This window comes from Puntigrus tetrazona, chromosome 11 (assembly GCF_018831695.1).
Source record: "Puntigrus tetrazona isolate hp1 chromosome 11, ASM1883169v1, whole genome shotgun sequence".
In the NCBI taxonomy this organism is placed as follows: Eukaryota; Metazoa; Chordata; class Actinopteri; order Cypriniformes; family Cyprinidae; genus Puntigrus; species Puntigrus tetrazona.
The window spans coordinates 3,984,531-4,003,400 of record NC_056709.1 but is presented as its reverse complement, the minus strand read 5'-3'; the positions used below and the strand labels follow the sequence as shown (position 1 = coordinate 4,003,400).

The 18,870-nt window shown below is 35.4% G+C and overlaps 1 protein-coding gene across 1 annotated transcript; it reads left to right on the top strand.

Annotated features, from left to right (window-relative positions):
- Nucleotides 1-755: 755 nt before the first annotated feature.
- adgrl4 (adhesion G protein-coupled receptor L4) lies at nt 756-17,911 on the top strand. The gene is made up of 16 exons (XM_043252495.1): nt 756-869; nt 1,495-1,644; nt 2,417-2,569; nt 2,694-2,840; nt 2,952-3,022; nt 5,318-5,485; nt 5,797-5,980; nt 7,628-7,744; nt 7,851-8,050; nt 8,148-8,324; nt 8,623-8,826; nt 9,479-9,699; nt 9,970-10,036; nt 16,945-17,036; nt 17,256-17,424; nt 17,516-17,911. The coding sequence occupies exons 1-16, from the start codon at nt 824-826 to the stop codon at nt 17,576-17,578; spliced, it is 2,229 nt and encodes a 742-aa protein (XP_043108430.1). The 5' UTR covers nt 756-823; the 3' UTR covers nt 17,579-17,911.
- The last annotated feature ends 959 nt before the right edge of the window (nt 17,912-18,870 follow it).

Sequence of the window (18,870 nt, the reverse complement as noted above, 5' to 3'; positions counted from 1 at the left end):
GGGACTGCTGGCATCTGCTGCCCAAGGAATATAGAGACGATATTAGGCTATCCTGAAAAAAGGTCAAAATTTCTCTTTAGTTCTGGCAAGTATGAAGTCGTCTAGTGGGTGTTGTGATCCAGCCAGTCTTCAGTGGTTCTGTTTCTTATCTTCAAGCACACATTTCTTGCAGACGTCTAGAACAAAGAGGTCTGTGGTTAAAAATACACCTCCACCCAACTCTGATACATATACTCTGATATATAGCCGCATCCAGGAATAATGCTTTTGGCTGCAAGAGTGAGCTACTTTATAAGCCCATAATACGAACGATACATTTAAATGACATCATTAGAACCTTAAGTGTGATAATAAACCCAAAGCATTAAGTTTAAAATGTAAAATAAAGAAGGATCACAAAATGAAATGAATAAGATCAGGCTAGAAGATTTGACACCAACTATGTGAACTACTTTGTACTTGCTTTCATTGAGGTGCACAGATTGGAACATCTGCAAATCATACGTGATCACATGAATCTTCAAGTTTAGGTTTTATTTGCTAAACCATTTTTTTTTACGAGTGACCTGAAACTATAGTGGCCTAAACTTTTATCATCAGTAATTTGTTTGTTATTGCGTTTGTCAAGTTACAATAGTGGTGTCTGTGTGTGTGTGTGTGAGAGAGAGAGGATGAGTTGTCGTATTCCTCTGTGTTTTTGTGAGTTGATTGAAATGGACAGGAAGGGTCAAGATTAGAGAAACAGGAAGCTGACATAAGGAAGTGTTGTGCGTCACACAGATATCCACGTACTGCTTAAAGACATTCCAGACTCAAGTCCGAAATGGAGTTTTTCCACAGATCTCCAATGAAACTCCTGCTTTTCGCTGGTAAGTCGCATGGATTACCTTTTATGATCTTGACAGAGTTCAGGTTAATCAAAGTCAATTAACTTTTTGTATTTTCTATTGCTCAACCGCATTTTAATTTCTTTTGATCTCTTTACTGTTGGAAATGCTCAGCACAAGAAATAACCAAAAATAAATCAAATTATATTAAATAAATAAATACATTTGGGGGAGATCGTGGTTCTCACACATTTATGCCGAGTAACATCATTTTTAACAATGTTCTTATTTGTTATGTTAATTTTGGACTTACCTTAAAATATACACTTTCAGATTTTTACTTATCAACAAAAATCTGCCTTCACTATACACTTATGCCTTATGCCAGTGTGATTTATTGTGTTCACTTATTGTGTGCAGCACAGATAATGGGAAAATATGACTGTATTAGATATTAGAATTGTTTTTGTTTGTTTATCTAGAGGACAGGATGGGGGGGGGGAGGTTTGATGAGTGTTTGAGAAAAAAGATACAGAAAAGAAAAAGGCATACGTTTAACATGACATTTTATGCAAAACGTTATATTTACCAGCGTACCCTCTTTACCATTAAGTGCTCTAATTCATCTGTGAATAATTGTGTTGCTATTATATATTATCTTTTAAAGCCTGGTTTTCAAGTGTGCTGGATCCATGCAGATTTGATGACATTTGCCGGTCCTGTCACCAGCATGCTAACTGCACGAAAGAAAAGGACTCTAAATATGCCTGTTTCTGCAAGCTTGGGTTCACTGGCGATGGAATCAACAATTGCCAGGGTTTGCCATTTAATTTATTACGTTAAACAGAATGGCAAATGCACTTTAGTGCTTTTGTTATTAGGAGTAATAAATTCTGTATTAATTAATTAGTGTTATGTAGTAGTGTTCAGGGTCAATATCAAACAGAATGATCAGAATTAATATTTTATGAATCTCTATGAGTTATCGGAATAGATATCTCAGATTGACTGATGATACACTATAAATGTCTATCTGTACAATTAAAACAATTCAAATTAATAATACTGAAGCATTAAGAATGGGCAAGATGTTATTACTGGGGAAAAAAGCACAGCTAATAAGCTTGAAATAACATTAGCATAACCTTAGACCCTTTTTTGTGAATTTCTGAGACAGCTATATTCCTTTCAAATGTAAAATTGCCAAGTACTCGAACTATATCAGACACTTTCAGAGTTTGCTGTTCTCTGATGTACTCACTTTAAATGCCTTTTTATGGGTTATGAAAGGATCATATGTTTTCGTCTCCAACAAAAGTTTTAACATGCATGCAATGTAAAAAAAAACACTTTCATTGTCTAATATTTACACAACAGTTCCCAAAACAATTTATTGCTTAACAATTTTTTTCCAAACTCCTTTAAAGTCTACTCTTTCCTTTGTGAGACAATAATATACACGGTGCACTTTCGGTTAAATCTTTGAGGATGTTTTCATTCACTTAGAGCCCTGTTACACACTGCATTTTCAAAATCCATAATAGGGATACTTTAATGCGTTTAACGTATCTGCTTATGACCCTTCGCAGATGACAATGAGTGTGTGAATGTAACTGAACCGATATGCGGCCAAAATGCCAAATGCAACAACACTATTGGAGATTACTACTGTACCTGTGAATCTGGATTCACTGCAAATGGAAAGAAGAAATTTAAACCTAATGATGGGACCGAGTGTAAAGGTATGAATCAAGCATATACCGCAGAATGGATCCAGAAGGTATCTGGACACTACATAGATGCAAATGTATGAATTTTAAGAAAAAGAGTGTATATAATTTGACTTGAGCTATTCTTAAATTGCAGATATTGATGAGTGTATGGTTGCTGATAGATGTGGACCATTTTCTAAATGCCACAACACAAACGGCTCATTCATCTGCTCATGTGTGAGAGGTTATACATCCCCAGCAGGGCCCTGGTTTAAGCCCAAAAAAGGGGCGGACTGCAGAGGTGAGAACTGTACCCTGCTGTAAATTTTACATTTCAATTTTTATTCAGAGGTAAAATTTAGGTCTAATATTAGTTTTCCATATGCATTCATGTGTTTTGTGTTTGTATCAGAGGACCCAAAGAAGCATTGCCATCAGAACCACAGATGTATCAAAGATGCTGTTAACAACACACTGGAAAGAGTGAGTAAAGTATTCACTTTAAATAATTATTTCGGTTTCACTTTATTTTGATGGGTCCACAACATACAACATACTTTGTATATGTCAACTTATTCTACTAACCCTAAACCTACCCTAGTACTTATTTAGAATACTTATTTTAGTGGATATGTAGTTGAATTTAGAATTTTATTTATTAAACAGGGAGAGTGCTCATTAATCAACAGTACAATAATGTAAATAAGCAAGAGTTAGCCCCAATGGCTAATTTTCATCTGCTGCCCTTTGCCAGAATTTGAAAAGACAAATTACTGTATATATTGTTATTTAATATAGCTAATAATACAAGAAATTGCAAATACTTAACTTTGTAATTTTGTCTAAGTAATAACAATAATAATAATAATTTACCAAGTAAACTAAAAAAATTGGTATTTTTTTATGAAACCTGCACAGAATGTATACTGCAGATATACAGTTTAAAATAACAGTTTTTAATTGAATATCTTTAAACAACTGCATGTTATTCCTGTGTGTTTTTAATATGATGGTTTGCAGCTCAGAAACATGTATTATTGTTATTATTATCATTACTATCAATGTTAAATTCAGTGCTGCTTAATGTTTGTGGAAAGTATGATACATTTCTGAGAAAGTTAAAACAAACTGCATTTATGTGAAAATAAAAATATTTTATTTGTAATATTACAAATACACTTGAATTTGAATTAAAATAAAATAAATATTACCGCACTCACCCTTTTGAACTGTTTATATATTGTAGTTGATATATTAGTTCATGTATTTTAGTTTATATACTATAAATATGTATAATCTTTTAATCTCAGCTGTAAATAACAGTATTTATATAAGTAGCTATTTTTATAGTTGTAATTGATTTAAACACACAATTAGTAGAAAAAAAATGCAGAATGTGAAAGTCCTGCTTTCTATACATCAGAACAAAACAATTCCTGTCTAATGTGGGTAATAGTTACATAGCTTGCACGCTCTGTGATAACTGGACATCTTGTCCACATGTAGTCACATCCCTCTCAGATGTTTTTCCTCTCACCTTGCTGAGAACATCTCTATTTCAGGAAACAGCTGCTCTGAAGGTTTTGTCATGAGATTTTTGTCATATAACAATCAGGATGGATGTGTTTTAGGAAATGTCAATACTTCAGGAATGGCGTGAGGGGCCACACAGGGACACCTATATATATATATATATATATATATATATATATATATATATATATATATATATATATATATATATATATATATATATATATATATATATATATATATATATACATATATACATATATATATATATATATATATATATATATATATATATATATATATATATATATATATATATATATATATATATATATATATATATATATATATATAATCACTTTAATTTAACTTAATTTACATTTTACAAAATTGCAGCTTAAATAGTAAACGATAAAATCAGAATGATGGATTAAAAACATAACTAACTAAAAACAAAAATAGCTTTTGTAACTTGGAAAGTTATTTCTTGTAAATTTAAAAGTAATGTTACTTTACTGCTTATTTGAAAAAAAGCAATCTGATTACGTGACTTGCATTACTCTCAACACTGATGATGATAATAATAACAATCATGCAATATTAATACATGTGTATACAACTGTTTTTAGATCATGAGTGCATTCACATGCTTACAGAGTGACAGTTTCAATGCAACTGTGAGAGAATAGTGTCCTCTGCTGGCGAAGCTGCACATTTCCTCTCATAGCAAATACTAGACAGTTATCTACACGATTATAATAAATGAGTCTCTTTTGTTATAAGTATTTGTTATAAGTATCGTGGCCTCTCGTACTAATAGACTAATCATGCTATAACCAAATTTGTCTGAGGAAGTTTATATGTTTTGATAAAACTTTATTTTACGGTTACGCCTACTAGTAGTTTATTAGCATGCATATTACAAGAATATTAGTGCTAATTAATCACATACTTATTCTACATGAATTTATTCTACATCCTTAATCTTACCCAATACCTAAACTGAATACCTACATTACATTATAAGTTGTACTTAATAATTAACAAGTGTTACCTATTCTAAAGTGTTACCAGAGGTTTTAGTTTTTTTCTATTTTATGTGTTTGCCGATTCAAGCCTGTGAAATAAACACAAGACAGCTGTGTATTATCTGCATCTTCCCTGTGATGTGTAATCTTTTAAATGCCATCATTTATGATTTATCATATACCATACAGTGAGTGTTTTCCTCTCTCTGGGCTGTAGATGATTAACCTGTCAACTCCAGAGCGTCTGAAAGAGATAAGACATCAAACATCAGCTGACCTCTCTCCTGTTCTCCTCATGTCATATATTGAGGCCATGGCCAGCCGTAAACTAAGTCCTGGGGATGAGTCTCAACATCCTGGGAATCACATCAATGAAACCATTACGGTAATTCATGCGCCCTTCCACACATGTACAAGAAACGCACACCTGCTGATTTTAGCAAGCCTGCAAATTTTACACCTAAAAAAAGCCTAACCCTCAAAAGAAACACTAAGTGAGAAATACAAACAAAAATAATAGCAATGAATTATGCAACTGCATTACTCCGTACAGTAGAAGCACCATTTAAATCAATTAGAAAACTACAACACAGCTTTAAAAAACTATAAACAGATAATCTATGACCACATTTGTTATGTGTTCTGAACTAAAATCATTCCCTTTTTGTTTTGTGTTTTTCTGCCTTTTTCTGGTAGAATCTGGTTTTCAGTGTGAACAACTTAGTCGAGAAGGATGAAAGGGTAGAATGGGACAAGATAAATGAGGATTTGAGGAAATTTTACATCACCACACTCCTTCACACAGCAGAGAAGGAAACACTGGCCCTGTCTGCTGGATACACACACACCACGCAAATGCAGGTGGATGCTGGTGAAGTAGGTGAGACCTCTGAAGCCTAAAACGTGACCTAACACACTTTAAATTAGGTATAATATATAATCTACAGTGCTATAGGTGCTGTATGTAGGATTTTGACTCTACTAAAGCATAAAAATATTATAATGTGTTTGCAGATATTTAAGAAACGGGTTAACATACTTGTTTATCTGAAAAACTACAGTTATTGCTACAGCCAATAGTTGAAACAGCCAGTTACAGCCAGTTTGCCCAATCGTGTTTTAGAACCCCAGGGTTGCCTGCACTCAAGCACTCATGCATACAGCACCTTTAATATGAAGGAGTTTTACAAATTGATTTTTCACAGGTGTTTATTTTGTATTTTATTTTGAATAAAGCATTTCATGCATAATATAATCATAAAAAGACTTCCAAAAGGGGGTTTTCATAGCAGTATCACATAAAAACCACTAGAAACACTTTATTTTAGGGTCTTATTAGCATGCATATTACAAGAATATTTGCTGTTTATTAGTAGTAATTGAGCCCATGTGAATGCCTTGTTCTACATGACCTTATTCCGCATCCTCAAAGACCCTCTCACGCTTTGCTGTAGCTTAGGAACAAGGAACGAGGAAACACAGAATAAACTTCAACGGTCTTTAATATAATCCAGCGGAATACAGCATAAAACAAACTCTGGAACACAGTGTCACGGTATGGTTTGCGAGAAGGAGCACTCAACGCGAAAAATAAACTTTTTTAAACGTTTTAATCCTCTATAACTGAAACAAAACAACAATATAGTTGCAAGCAGGTAGGCAGGCAGGCAGACAGACAGGAAAAAAACCACACGCATTAAAGACGAAGGAAATCACTAAATTAACTAGACACAGGTGAACTAACGGAAAGTAGGGAGTTGACAACAACAACAACAACAACAACAACAACAAACAGAGTACACATGTGTGACATACAGGGCCATGAGCACATTTAGACATTTAACAGCCAACAAACAGAACTCAAAGCACGGGGCATATAAGATCACAGGGTAACGAGGGAATTGGGAGGAAATAGGGAGACACACCTGGAATCAAACAATCCCAATCAGGGGCAGGAGCAGGAAAACCACTTATGAGCACGGGGAGCACAAAACCAGGGAATTAAAGTCTGACATAACTCCCCCCTCCTGGAAGATGCGTCCTCGCACCTCAAACATCCAACGAGGAGGAGCAGGTGGGAGATAGGGAGCAGGACGGACACCCAGGAGGGGGTCGACAACACAGTCCACGGGGGCAATGATGAAGAGAGGAGTTTCATTTAGTTTCATTTAAACATTTAGTTTTTTTTCTATTTTAGGATAATGTCATTTTTAAAAGGTATAAGAGTTGTAAATAGGGTGGTACTCATCTTATTTATCCCTAAAAGGTATATAGTTGTAGCTTAAGTGTATTGGAGTTTCTTTAAAAAGATTACTGCTGCATAACAGCTTTTTGGGAGTGTATGGATTATAATTTGATGCAGTGCATGACTCATTTTCACATGTAATTTTAATCTTACGGACAGAGCAGCTGTAGGATACAGTTCATGATGAATCACATTTGATTATGTTTTTCATTGCCATTTCATAATACCTGAAATGTATATTTTTACAGTGGATTTCAGCGGCATAATCATTGTGTTTTGTAGAAATGAAACTATATACATTCGAACCCCACCAAGCACACAAACAACCACTCTCAACAAACATCCAAGGAAACTCCATTTTGTTGACCCCTAAGAATTCAAAAGAGGGAAACGACAGCGGTTTGTAAAATATATTTCTTAAACCCTCACAGCAAATTGAATATAAATGAACCCAATTATAAAAAAGTTTTTTTTTTTTTTCTGCCTTGTTCTGTCTCTGCTGTAGGCAGCACCTCCATAGTATTTCTCATTTATAACAATATTGGGGATCTTTTAAAGCCCGCTGATGACCCTGGTGTGGCCGATTACTCTCGCTATGCAGCAGCGGGTGAAATCACAGTTAATTCGCCAGTAATAGCAGCAACCATCAGTAACCCAAAGACATTTACACTGGAGAATGTGACCTTCACTCTCAAACACACACAGGTGCAGTTTGACTGATTTATTAATTAATTTTAAATAGCCGTGTGTGCGAACGTAATTTTATTTTAATGTACTAAATGAGTTTTGCTTTTTCATAAAGGAGATAGATCCTGCCCTTGATGAGACTAAGTGTGCATTTTGGGAGTATTCCCAGAGCATGATGGGACACTGGAGTTTGAACGGCTGTACACGTGCTCGCGTGAATGCCACACACACTTCATGTTCCTGTAATCACCTGACACACTTTGCTATTCTCATGTCCTCCGCTCAAGCAAATGTAAGTCTGAACTAATGCTGCCCCCTATTGGTCCCCTCAAAAATTATAGTGACGCCAAATGTTGATTTGGTATTTGGTAGTTGATTTGGTATTTAATGCATCCAGCATTAAATAATTTTTATTTATTTTTTATGGCTTAAGAAGTGTCAGAAACTGATAGCAAAACGTTTACATTCTTACAAGAACATGTTTTTAAAATAGGTCATTTGCTGACTTTTTTATTATTTTGTACTGTTCTTTAAGCTCCCTTTATAATGTTATCAATATTTATATTATATTCCTGTTTCGTTTAATACAGCTGCTTGCTCACTATAATGTTCTGACAAGAATAACGCAGCTGGGAATGGTGATCTCCATCATCTGCCTGTCCATGTGTATCTTCACCTTCTGGTTCTTCCGAGACATCCAGAACACCAGAACAACGATCCACAAGAACCTTTGCTGCAGTCTCTTCATGGCCCAGTTCATCTTCCTCATTGGAATCAACAAGATCGCACATAAGGTTCACTAATCACACTTTATTAATGTGTCAGATGGAGACTTAGGGCCAGTTTTACTAAACAGAGCAAATTAGCGCAGTTCCAAAACAGTGCTGATGGGAGTGGATAAACACAGGCGCAACATCTTATTTACATATCGACCAATGCAATATACCAAGAGCAGCACAAACTAGAATAGCTGCAAATAAAGAATAAAGAAATAAAGAATCCACAGAACCTGAATTAAAAAAAATAAGGTTTGAAAAATGTTTTGATAAAGCTGGTATTGCATGACTCCTGGTAGAGAGTTGTCTGTTATTTCCTGAAGCAAATTAAAAAATAACATGGCTTGGCAAACACTATTTTTAGAAAATGTGTTTTTCTGACATTACAAATAAATTAATTTATTTATAATTATAACCCATTTTCCCAAGCGCTCTTTGTTCTCTGCAGTGCCACCTCACCCATTTCAAGCACAAAACAAAGTTTTTTTAACGTTAAATAATGGTGCAAAAGCCAGTAATTTGATAAACACAAACATTAGTATATCTCGTTCGATGATTCATTTGAATACTCTCCTCCAATACAAGTTGTTAGTAAAACTGGCCCATAAAATCTTAAAAATGCAGCCTGTATTAAGTATTGTAATACTTGTTTGTTCACTCTGTGTTTCAGTGGTTCTGTTCACTTATCGCTGGGCTGCTGCATTATTTCTTCCTGGCTGCATTTGCTTGGATGTGTATAGAGGGGATCCATTTATATCTCATTGTTGTTGGCGTAATATATAACAAAGGTTTTCTCCACCGTAACTTCTACTTGTTTGGTTATGGGAGTCCTGCCGTGGTTGTTGCAATATCTGCAACTCTTGGTCATAAATATTATGGCACCAGGACTGTGTAAGTTATAAGTATTTAGATGATGTGGTATTTGTTAAGGAGAATATCCCTAGTGCTATGAGCAATCTATGTTATTGTTAGGCCTGGGTTTTGACATTTTTAACTTGAATGTGCAAGGTTTCTAACGTCAGCTGCTTCCATTTATTTAAACTCTACAAAACTGTACAAAATGAGTTGCAAAATAAGATGGATGGTATTTAAGCCTTGTTTCACTCACATTTTCCTTTCCATGATAATATAATAATTATCTGTTATTAATATCTTGTTAAGGTGTTGGCTAAGCACTGAAAATAACTTCATCTGGAGTTTCATAGGACCAGCCTGTCTGATCATTCTGGTGAGTATATGCTCTTGTGTTCTGCATTCAGGAACAGCAAATGACAGTCTATAACACTTGAACACTCATGAAGACCCACGTACAATCAGTGTCAATGCAACAGTGATCATTAGCAATATGCTGTATTCTGAAAGTCTTGCTGTATTTAGAATACATTAGGCTGTATTTTGATTGTTGCAGACTGATATCCCACAAAGATACATTGCAATTAATCTAATTACTTTACTAGCGAGATTGACAGCATTTACCATCATTAATCCATAGTGCCTCACATGTGTGTGTTTATATTCTTCCTCTAAACCCTCTTATTTTGTAATGGTTGGAATTTAATTTATTGCAAGTACAATTAAGCATTTGCTGTTCAGTCATTAAGAATGGTCTCGGGTCTGTTTGTCCTTATATAACTTCAATTGTGAATTTATCACTTAATTTATCACTGAAACTAAAAATAGCTGCCCTTAACTAAAAACGCCCTGCAAAGTTTGCTTTAACCCTAATCAAACATACCCTCAACGTCTGAATGGTTACTTGGAAGCTACAGACAGGTGAATTTTAATTAAGAAGCTAAACTGTTCAGGGCTGTGGCTCTACAGAACTAGGGTTCAGTTCTGGGTCAAATTTTCTTAGCATATGTATTTTACCATTTGGACAGATCATCAGGAGATATGGTATCACAGTTGTGTGGATGATACCCAGATCTATATCACCACTAATTCTGTTGTTGACTGTACATTATCTACAGTGCTTATGAAAGTATTTACATACATTTTTTCTTTTCACATTTTGTTATGTTGCTGTTTTATGTTTAACTGCTCTAAATTACGTTTTTTCTGAAAAACAGCCCCAGGCTAAGAATTCAGGTTCATTAGACCAGAAAATTAGACCATTTTTTCAGAGTCTAAGTGTCTTTCAGGTGATTTTTTGCAAATTCCAAGTGTGTTTTCATGTGTCTTCACTGAGGAGAGGATGAAAGCTGCCATAAAGCCTAAATTGATGAAGTGTAGCAATGATTTTTGTACTTCTGTGAAGTTTCCTTCTATACATCTCCACATATGATCATGGAGCTCAACTAGAGTGACCTAAATGTTTTAGAGGTTCTTTGTCACCACAGTAACCAAAGCCTTTCCCCATAAATTGTTCAGTTTAGTCAGGAGGCTAGATCCAGGAAGAGGCCTGGTTGTTTCAAACTTTTTTAGACTACATGCTTCTGTGACCCTTCAGTGAAGCAATTTTTTTTTCATTAGCTACAAGTCATTTGTCATTTGAATTTATTTGTGCTCTGATATGCATTATGAGCTGTTTGATCTTTTATTAAGACGTGTGTGCCTACCTAAATCATATTTCATCATATAAATCATATAATTCCATTCTCAGGGAACCAGGATTACATTCATAACCTGAGACGTTAGGAACTTCGAACTGTGTCGTCTAGGGGTCACTATGGGCAATGGTATACTCACACGGCCATGCTGAGGGTAATGCCTGCTGGGACCACATTAAGCACTAAGTACCAAAGCTCATAGATGACCCTTTTTGGGTAAGAGGCCCTTCCAGGCTTGAACCCACTTTTAGCTCTCGAGCTGGGACAGGCCCTCAGGCCCAAAACAAGGTCATAAGGTTTTTAAAACACTATATTTAACTCATGCCACCAGGAATGCAATATCCTCACACTCACACTGAGTGATGATTTGTCCAGTGAGACAGCGAAGTCCGGAGACCTGCCCGTCTATTGAACTGCAGAGTAAAATAAAGGAGTGTTCAGTCACTCAAGGCCACAGTTCTGGTTCAAAAACGTGCATGATGGATCTTAGTTGTCACTGTTAAAACCCCTCAGGGCTAAGTGTGAGTGCCCTGTCCTTGCCGTGATAGCTTCTTGAAGCAAACCACCTTCCTAGGATATCAGGGAGCACACCATTAAGCATTATATCCTGAACAGAGCTCAACTCATGAGGCTGCAACACCACGCTGTGGACCTAGTCAGATAAGGACTCTCGCAGAGGTCCATTTCAGCCAGCCAGAAAATCAACACGATCGGTGGATAGTGAGAGGTTCTGATTTCCACATGGATAATAAATCAGACAAGACAGAAGCAGGTCTGCATAGTGCTGTGGAGACTAGTTAATAAATGACTTTTTCAACTTAGACTTCAACTTAGATAAAATGCATCGAAAAGTGCTTAGGTCCAGACCATCAGTAGGTAGTTCTATAAAACATAAAAGCTTACCGAAACATAGGTCCAGTATGGGAAACTAATGAGAGTGCAAGATGGCTCCAACACAACCTCGGTCAGGTGGTTAGCTCTAGCAGAATAAAGAAGTTAGGAAGATAAGAGCAGATGTTAATATTCTCAGAGGGAGAGGGAGAAGTAGACTCATCTGGATCACCTCCCTCCTCTTGCCTATTCTCCCATGACTTATTATGCCTTTGAGGAGCGCCCAGGAGGAGGAGCGAGTCATGATACTAGTCTTCTGTACCTGCCTTTAACCCTTAAATTGACACAGGCCAGGACTCCTTTGATGTTTGTGTTCAGACCTGGACCTTCATGGAATTAGTGATTTAAAGGCAGCTGAGCGAATTTCAGCCTCCTTAAACTTTGAGACCACCATTTAAAGGAAGTGCCAAAAAGCTCAGAAGGGAAAACTGGTGTACCAAGCAGAAAGCCCTTCTCTTTTGTCCCGACTTCCGCCAGGTTCAACCACAAATGCCTCTCAGTAAACCACTATAGTCCCAGGAACCTGCCACGGTGAGCAAGATCTGTGGTGCGACGCAACTCAGCCAGCTCATCAGGGGATAAACCCTGGCCTTTATCCAGGTCTTTCAGCAAATCAGCTTGATAAGCCTGAAGCACCACCATAGTGTGCAACTAAGCTGCTGCCTGACCTGCTGCTGCGTACAGCCTGCCATTCAATAAGATACAATTTGAAGTGGTACAGATGGCAAGGAAGAAGCCTTGAGAGAGGATGTCTTACCCTCAGAAAGATAGCATGCCAGCATCACTTCAATAAGGGGCATTCTCTCATAACCGTTCTCATGCATAACTAATATGCTGATACCTATAAATGCAGGATGAAAATGGATTTTTCCAAGCCTTCTCAATTTCCACATGGAGATCAGTTAGAAATGGAAGGCTCACTTGGGCAAGAGGACTATGGTCAGAAAGATAACACTCAAGGTAGCCTCAGGGCATTACCTTACTGGTCCGCTTCCACGGCAAGTGAAGCCGTAACGCATTCCATAACCTCCAGCAACATTCCGGCAAGAGGAATGGGAGGACTCAGTCTCATGTTCCTCATCCTCATCTGACTTGAAGCCAGCAGAGCAACTGCTGGTTCAGTCGATGTAAGAGAAATAGCATTGCATCCAACAGCTCACTCTCGCCCGTGACTGACAAGCATGCAAGGAAAAGCCCCTTTTCCAACTTATCAGCCAGGTCCACCTGCGATCCCCACAAGCTCATATTCCTCTGTTCCTCAGCAGCAGCCAGTCCTGAGCTGCAGGATGCTGATGGTTGCTCTTCTTTCCTCAAAAAGAGAGACAAATGAGAGTGGATATTTCTCATAGAGAATTGCTCACAGTGCACGCAGATTGCCCCTTGAGGACATTGAGGACATTGTGTACATGCTCCTCGTGTTCTTCAACCAAACAAAAGATACAAAGATCATGTCATTAGGTGTAAAAAACGAGGACACAGATCGGCACACTTCTTAAACTTCTTTTAAGGAAAGAGAAATTGCTCTTAATGGCATGCAGCTTTAAACAAGACAGTACTGAAAACTAAGGAGAGGATGCCATGTTTGCTCAGTGCCCTTTTATACTGTGTAAGCACAGAGTGATGACATCACAGTTATTAAGGTGCTTTCCCATAGCAACCCCTAGAGGACGCAGTTCGAAGTTCCCTCGGAAGCAAACAAAATGTGAAAATTTAAGGGTATGAATGTACACTAAATGTACTGTACACTGAATGAGTGTTTAGAAGTGCACTGTAAAAAGTGATTTTTAAGTGAATACTACATAAAAACAATCTAAATTTTATATTTTAGTTCAGGCAAGATTTAAAACATTAAAGTAAATTCTATACTATCACTCAATTTTATGCTTATACAAATGAATGTTCTGACATATAAGTATGATTTACTTGGAATTGTTTATGTTTACAGGGATTAAGTATATATCAAAGATATGACTCTGTATTTCCCATCATACACTGGGGCATGAATAATTAAAAAAATCTAAATGTTCACTTTTTTTTTAGTTATTTACATTGTTTTACGGTTGGTTTTGTTAGGTTTATTAACTTAATGTTTTGTGACATCTGGAGTTAATTTTCTACTAGTAGAAATGAATACCGGTAATACCCAAACACTATGCATTGAGTGTTAGCATCATTGTATATGGTGTACCAAATATTATGGTCTCTGTGTTGCATTGGATAATATAACATAAAATGAACATGTTAGCTTAAAAGGAAAAAAAAATTGAGTTGTCAACTCACCTATGTACATGTGATGTACATGTTATGTTTGCAAATGAACTTCCATGGTACTTTATTTACTGAAGGAAACTGGGAATTCTCAAGTAAATGTAACTTTTAATTATGGATAGGCTTTCAACTTGACAACATTTTTTCTAAATTTATTAGCCTCTTCTGAGTGAAATGTGTTTCCAAGCTTTTTTCAACTAACTTCTACTCCAGATTTTTTGTGTGTGTGTGACCAGAATCTGGATGGTTCTAAAACTGTGTTGGCAATTAACTAGTACGTTGGCATCAGTTTGGCTGTTTATTCTAGCATAATTTATTCATCCTCACAGGTGCGGAATCTCTGTGTCATTTTTCATACTCAGCTACTTTTTATGCACATATTAAGCACATTTCCAAAATGTCCTTCTACCGCCTTTAGAACATTGGATGGCTTAGACCTTTTCTTATTTTTGCTAATGCAGAAAGGCTTAATCGTGTATAAGCCTTTCTGCATCAGCAAAAGTAAGAAAACTTCTTTATTACATCTAGATTAGATTATTGCAATGACCTGTAGTACATTCAAAATGTTGCTCCTTGTGTGCTTACTCGTACCTTTCCACATGAACACATTAGACCTGTGCTTTTACAGTTTTTAAGTGCTCTGCATTACGAAAAATGTTTATTCAAGTGTCTTATTAGTATACTTATTTTAAACTAAAATAGGAAAGTATACTTTTAGTCTACTTTTAATGTACTTCTTAGAAATGGGCTCTATGTAGGTGTCAGAAATATACTTAAAATTACTTATACTTGTAAACACACTGTAAAAATGATTCACTATATTTACTTATATATTATCAATTAATTAAAAACATTAGAATTTGTTATGCTTAATCAAATTTAAAAGCTTACAATGTACCATTAAAAATGTGTAAAATAGCATGAAAAAATTAACAAAGCAAACAGACATAAAGCAAAAAAAATCACTATGCCATGCGTCCCAGGCCAGTAGTTGGCAATCAAGAAATAACCTGCTATTTGCATTTGTGTTTTTTACATGGAGATGATTCAGGCATCATGCTCAAAGGTTTTTGCTTTCAGGCCCTGTTATTTAAGTTATTATAGACACCTTATATAATCAAACAATCATTGAAGGAGAAAATCATATATTTTTTTTAATTACCATTACGGTGGTTAGTGTTTGCTTAAATTGGGCACTTAACCCTTGACTTTATAACAATTTATAACGTGTTGTTTGGCTGCTGTGAATTGTCAGGAGAAAATCTGGCCAGGTGTTGATGGTGATTTGCTTGATCGTTAAATGTAATATTAAACAATACATATGGTATTCTCTGTTAAGTTTGTTCATTAAAGCAGCCCTGTGGTTCTACAGCAGAGGATCTGGAATTTGAATGAACACAGCATGTGAATCTCAAACTCTAAACATCACAATCTACAAAAAATTACATAAAAACAGCAAAAATTAAAGAAAAAAGTAAGAATAACCACAAGACAATTCATAATTTATTCATGCTGCAATGCATCATGGGAGTCATGGATGTGTATTGATTGTTGGCACCCAGAATGCACTGCGACTATTTGCACTGCTCACCATTGTTGAGGTTGTCATGCTGATTTTGGATGTCTGTGAAAATGCGCTTTTAAACAAAGAGGCTATTAAAATGATAAACTAATGGTAGTACTAGCCCCTATATCGTACTGTCAGAGGAAAGCTATAATTGATAAGATATGTTTATAGAGAAACTCCGTTGACAAGATGTTGATGTTAAAACAGCCAACACCTGGTCACTGTTTCAGATCCAGCATTCAAGTAAGAATCAAGGGTCAAGAGTAAATAAAATAAAACAAATAAACAAACTGATACTAAAACTAGAACTTAATAATAATAAAAAAATGATTGTATTCAAAGTTTACTACTGTTATACTTTAAATACACTTAAAAGTAAACATTTATATAAAGTGGGCCAATTTAGTCCAATTTAAATTTTTCTTATAAGTATATGCTAGGACAGAATATGATTATTATGATTATGATTATTATTATTTCTTTCTTTTTTTTTGTTTTTTGTTTTTTTTTTACATACAAAGCAGTATATTTTACTGCATATCTTTTCTCTCTTACAAGTTCATATATTATTTTTTGTTTTTTCCTCTCTGCCAGTTCTTTTATATACTTTTATCAGCCTTTATTATATTTTTTGTATTCTTCTTTTTGCGGTTTAATTGTGTGCAGCATTTTGGGTTTAAGAAAAGTGCATTACAAATAAAATGCATTATTATTATATTATTATACAACTACTACTACAGTGATATCTAAAATATAATTTAATTAGATTAAAAAGAACAGAAGTACTAAAATGATATGCTCTTTAATTAATCTAATTAATTGTTGCATATAGTTCATATTGTAATTTCTTTTCCCTCCCAGGTTAATCTGCTGGCATTTGCTGTGATCATCTTTAAGGTCTTTCGTCACACTGCAGTAAAGAAACCTGAAATCAGTCACTATGAAAATATCAGGTAAAGGAAGTTATACATCATTTTTATAAAGTGTTTTAAGAATTGCATCTCATCCTCTTTAATGCTCTGATTGTGTTTATATAGTTTATTTCCAAATATGCAGGTTCTGCAAGTAAAATTACATTTCATGGCATTTCGGGGTAGCTAAATACAAAAAGTACTAATCAAACTGCAGCCTGAAACACTAATAATTAATCAAATTCAATAATTATTCCTCAGGTCTTGTGCAAGAGGAGCTATTGCTCTGCTGTTTGTTCTGGGAGTTACCTGGACATTTGGTGTCATGCACATCTTATATGAGACTACCCTTACAGCCTATCTTTTTACATTCGCCAATGTGTTCCAGGGGATGTTTATTTTCATATTCCTTTGCGTTCTATCCAGAAGGGTAAGGTTCACGTTCTTCTATACATCTGTACAGTATATCTCATTAATTATTATTGTTAATGAATTATTATTATTTTCACTTTTATCATCAGATTCAAGAGGAGTACTACAGATTATTCAAGAATGTCCCATGTTGTTTTGAATGTCTGCGATGAACCTTACCAAAAGAATCATTAGCTACAGCATCAGCTTGCAAATGCTTTTAAATCTATGCACTATAAATATGTACTTAAGAATGTGTGTGACAAAGTTCCAATATATTTATTTTTGAAAGAAATTTATTAACTGAAACGTTACTGCATGCTATGATCTAAAAGTTTCATAACAAACTGTAAAGAGTTGGTAGCTAAAGGTTTTACAGTGAACAGCAAAAAAAAGAAAAGAAAAAAATATATATATACGTATGTATATGTATTTTTTTTCTATCTGACGACCGATTGTCTATTTTATATGTACTGTATTCTGGACTAATAAAAACATTTTCTGTGTTCCGTGATATGTTAAATCAATTCAAGTACTGATTTAACAAAACTGAAGCATATTGGGTTATGAATCTAACTAGGATTCCATGAGAACTGAATAAGACACAGCACCTGAAGTTTACAACTCTATGGGGAACTTCATGAACATAACGTTCATGTGCACATGTGCAAATACTCCAGTAGCTGCATTAATTTACCCCACCCCAAACAACAGGTATATCAATTGTTTTTTTTGGGGTTTTTTTAATAAATAAAAACAGAAGAGAGATGAACGCTTTTCTTCAAGCACCTGCTTCTTCTCACAGCACCTGCTTGTGAGAGGTAACGAGATGCCCAGGTTTATGCTTAGTTCATTAAAGAGACAGACTGCATTTTGATGCTGCAAAGCGACACTATTGGGGCTCACTACAGTTGATTTTTTTTTCAGACCGGGTCCTGGCAAAAGCAGGTCCCATTTAGATTTAGACATTTAGACTCAGGTCACTGGAATTAGGGTCCAGAGTGCTAACCATTACACCACGGAAACTTGACAGGAGTACCCGTTGCTCACTAAATCACTTATAGGTTTGACTATAAGACACAGGTGAGACCTGAGAAAGGTGGATATATATATATATATATATATATATATATATATATATATATATATATATATTTAGAAATGGATATATATTTGGAAATGGATTTACTAATGGATTTACTATGGATTTTTGGAATAGACACATCTTGGCTGGAGGCATGCGCAACTGGGGTGCTGCTGTGTAGTCCCAGACACCATGCTGTGAATATATATATTTTTTTGTCATCTACAATGATCTGCAATACGACTTCAAAGGCAAGGGAAGGGAAGGGATCCCATACTCTAAATTTCACTCATTTAAGTGCACACATAGGAGTGAATGTTAAAGAAACACATACCCAGAGCAGTGGTCAGCTATTTTTGCTGTGACACCTGGGGAGCAGTT

Bases quoted from the DNA above. Each gene is read 5' to 3' on its own strand.
- adgrl4 (XM_043252495.1), top strand. From the start codon at position 824: ATGGAGTTTTTCCACAGATCTCCAATGAAACTCCTGCTTTTCGCTG. The intron at 5,486-5,796 runs GTAATTCATGCG...TTTTTCTGGTAG, and splicing joins ACATCAATGAAACCATTACG to AATCTGGTTTTCAGTGTGAA. The intron at 17,425-17,515 runs GTAAGGTTCACG...TTTTATCATCAG, and splicing joins TTTGCGTTCTATCCAGAAGG to ATTCAAGAGGAGTACTACAG.